Here is a 2,409-nt window from a genome sequence, read left to right on the forward strand (position 1 = left end):
CCTAATCAGGTTTAGGTGCAGGCTGAGAGTACAGAACACCTTGGTGCTGGTGAGATGTGCCTTTTGGTGAGAGGAGCTGACCCTGGAAAAGAAGGGTTCCGGGCGGCTGGGGGCTGGGAGAGGCGTCTGTGCTTGGGACGCCCTGGCTGTGGAGCCCCCAGACACGGTCCTCAAAGTGTAGAGCAGACAAGCACCTGTCGCTGCCCGTCTGGGCCCATCTGAAGAGCCCCCTCTGGTGGAGTAAACTATAACTACAACAGGCTCAGAGCCACCGCCCAGATGAGCACACAGGCAGCACCCTCTTCAGTAGTCCTGTTTCCCTGCACTTTAAGGAGAGGGAACACCTCTCTGGCCTCAGCCACCTGCTGCGGCCCCACGGGGGCCTCCGCCCTTCGTGCGACCCTGGGGACCACAGCCTGGCCGTCTCTGGGCAGAGCTGCAGGTGGTGGACACGGTCTCTGCCCAGCTCTGTCCGGCCTCAAATCCTAAAGCCCCACACGGCCCCCGCCCTGCCACAAAGGGAAGATGGAGAGCCAGGCGCCCGCTTCCCTGGTCATCTGGCGCCCGGCACTGACCGAGCGGTCTCTCTGGGGCCCAGATGTCACCGGGAATCGAGCAGGACACCCTGAGCACTGCGGGACACCAACCCCTGGTTCCCTCATTTATAAAACGACAGTCATGTTTGCTGGAATCCCAAGTCCAGGATTTCTCTCTCCTTCAAAACCTTTCTTCCCGAAGAGCCAAAACTAAGGTTTTAAGGCTACGTTTCATTTCTGAAAGAAAAGCCAAGTTTCCGAGTGACGAAAAGTGTATTTAACACTGTTATTTCATGTTAAGATTTCGACACCCTTTGATGTGCAACAAACAAGTAGCAAAATCGTCGCCACTGCTTGACAAACTGAACCGTGTCTCTGCAGGTGCCCAGCAGCGAAGCCGCCCCATCCACCTGGGAGGACTGGGGCGAGGGGGTGGGCAGGAGGAGAGAAGTGAGTGTCCAGCTGTCCCCTGCCAACCCCCGGCAGGGAGCGTCCCTCACGTAGAACAAGGAACATCCTTGATCAAGAAGACAGGCTTACGGCTAAAAAAAATTCTTCTAGGGAGAAAACATTTTTATGAATAAACCCCAGCAGTATACTGGCTAAATGCTCAAAAAGGCAGAAAACGAACGGCAAACAGAGAAATTCGGCACATCTGAAAGCAGGTTTAAGCATCACGAGATAAATTATCGTCTGAAGATGACGGTCTGAGTTGCTGGTAGGATTCTATACTGAATATAACATTCTTCTGCTACCGCTGGAAGTAAGCTGAAATGCATCTCTGTCCTCTGGGCTCTCCCTGGCGTCCACGATGGTCCGAGGACGACTTCTGCCTGCGCAGTGCGAGTGGCTGAGTGGCTGCGGGGGCTGTCTGTCTCTAAGACGCAGATCCGAGGGCCGGAGGAGGGTCGGTCCTGATCCGGGCCCAGCTCCGTTTAGTGGGACGTGAGGTGTGGTGTCCACAACGGTCCCTGCGTATAACAGCAGCCCCAGAGCCATGCTGCCCAAGCCACCTTTCCACAGGCTGGGGCCTTCTCTGAGGGGCCTGACCTAGGATGGACGAGGGGCACACGGGCCCTGGGGCAGGCACGGGACACAGGGCGAGAGGGACAAAGGGCAGGCTGACGGGCGCTCCCACTGCTTCCCTCGTGGGCCAGAGACAGACAGCTGACTTGCAAAATTATCTACAGTTTAGTGTTGTTCTGGTCCTAAGGAGAATCCCCTCTGTATTTAATCTTCACTGCAAAAGGGATTCTGGGTCCTATTGTCATTATTCCCGCAATTAAGCATTTGGCAGAAAAACACCCCACTTCTACCCGCGTTGCCTGAAACCTCTTAGTGGTGTAACAGCCAATTCTCAGTCACGATCTGGGTGTGTTTCAAAACCTACGTGCAACCTGAGAGGGCAGAGGGTGTCTCGATCTGGGCCCTGAGGACGCGGGGGCCGCCCGGGCACTGAAGGCTGCTTGGCGGCTCCCCTGGCACCCACCCACTCGACGCCAGGAGCCCCCTTATTAGCGACAACGCCAGACACCGCCGTGGGCCCCAGGGTGGAAGGGGGAGGCCAGGCCCGTCGGTGCAGAAACCTGCCTTCTATGTTGCCAATACACCAACTGGTCACTTCCTGCTGTCGTCACCTCCTCTCCCACACGTCCCTGGAGACCAGAAGGCCAGGTGAGGCCACGCGCGAGGCGTGTGCTGCAGCCGGGCCGGGACTCACCTCTTTATCCATACTCTCTAAGTCCTCCTTACACAGCGTGTACAGTGGCATGGTCTCCGACATGCTGGGCTGCCGCTTCCTTCTAGAAGGACCAGGCTGCTCTCCATCTTGATTAGCTGGCAAGTCTTCACCAAACATCTGCTGGTGACGTGG

The 2,409-nt window shown here is 56.9% G+C and overlaps 1 protein-coding gene across 1 annotated transcript in view; it reads right to left on the reverse strand.

The window, feature by feature from the left end:
- CTDP1 (CTD phosphatase subunit 1) overlaps positions 1-2,409 on the reverse strand; it is a 42,140-nt gene that overhangs the window by 14,151 nt on the left and 25,580 nt on the right. The window contains exon 11 of the mRNA XM_007449960.1: positions 2,257-2,394. Coding sequence (XP_007450022.1) covers positions 2,257-2,394 — 138 coding nt within the window. The remainder of the gene's footprint in view (positions 1-2,256; positions 2,395-2,409) is intronic.

The sequence above is a fragment of the Lipotes vexillifer genome, unplaced genomic scaffold, assembly GCF_000442215.2.
Source record: "Lipotes vexillifer unplaced genomic scaffold, Lipotes_vexillifer_v1.1 scaffold1012, whole genome shotgun sequence".
Taxonomy (NCBI): Eukaryota; Metazoa; Chordata; class Mammalia; order Artiodactyla; family Lipotidae; genus Lipotes; species Lipotes vexillifer.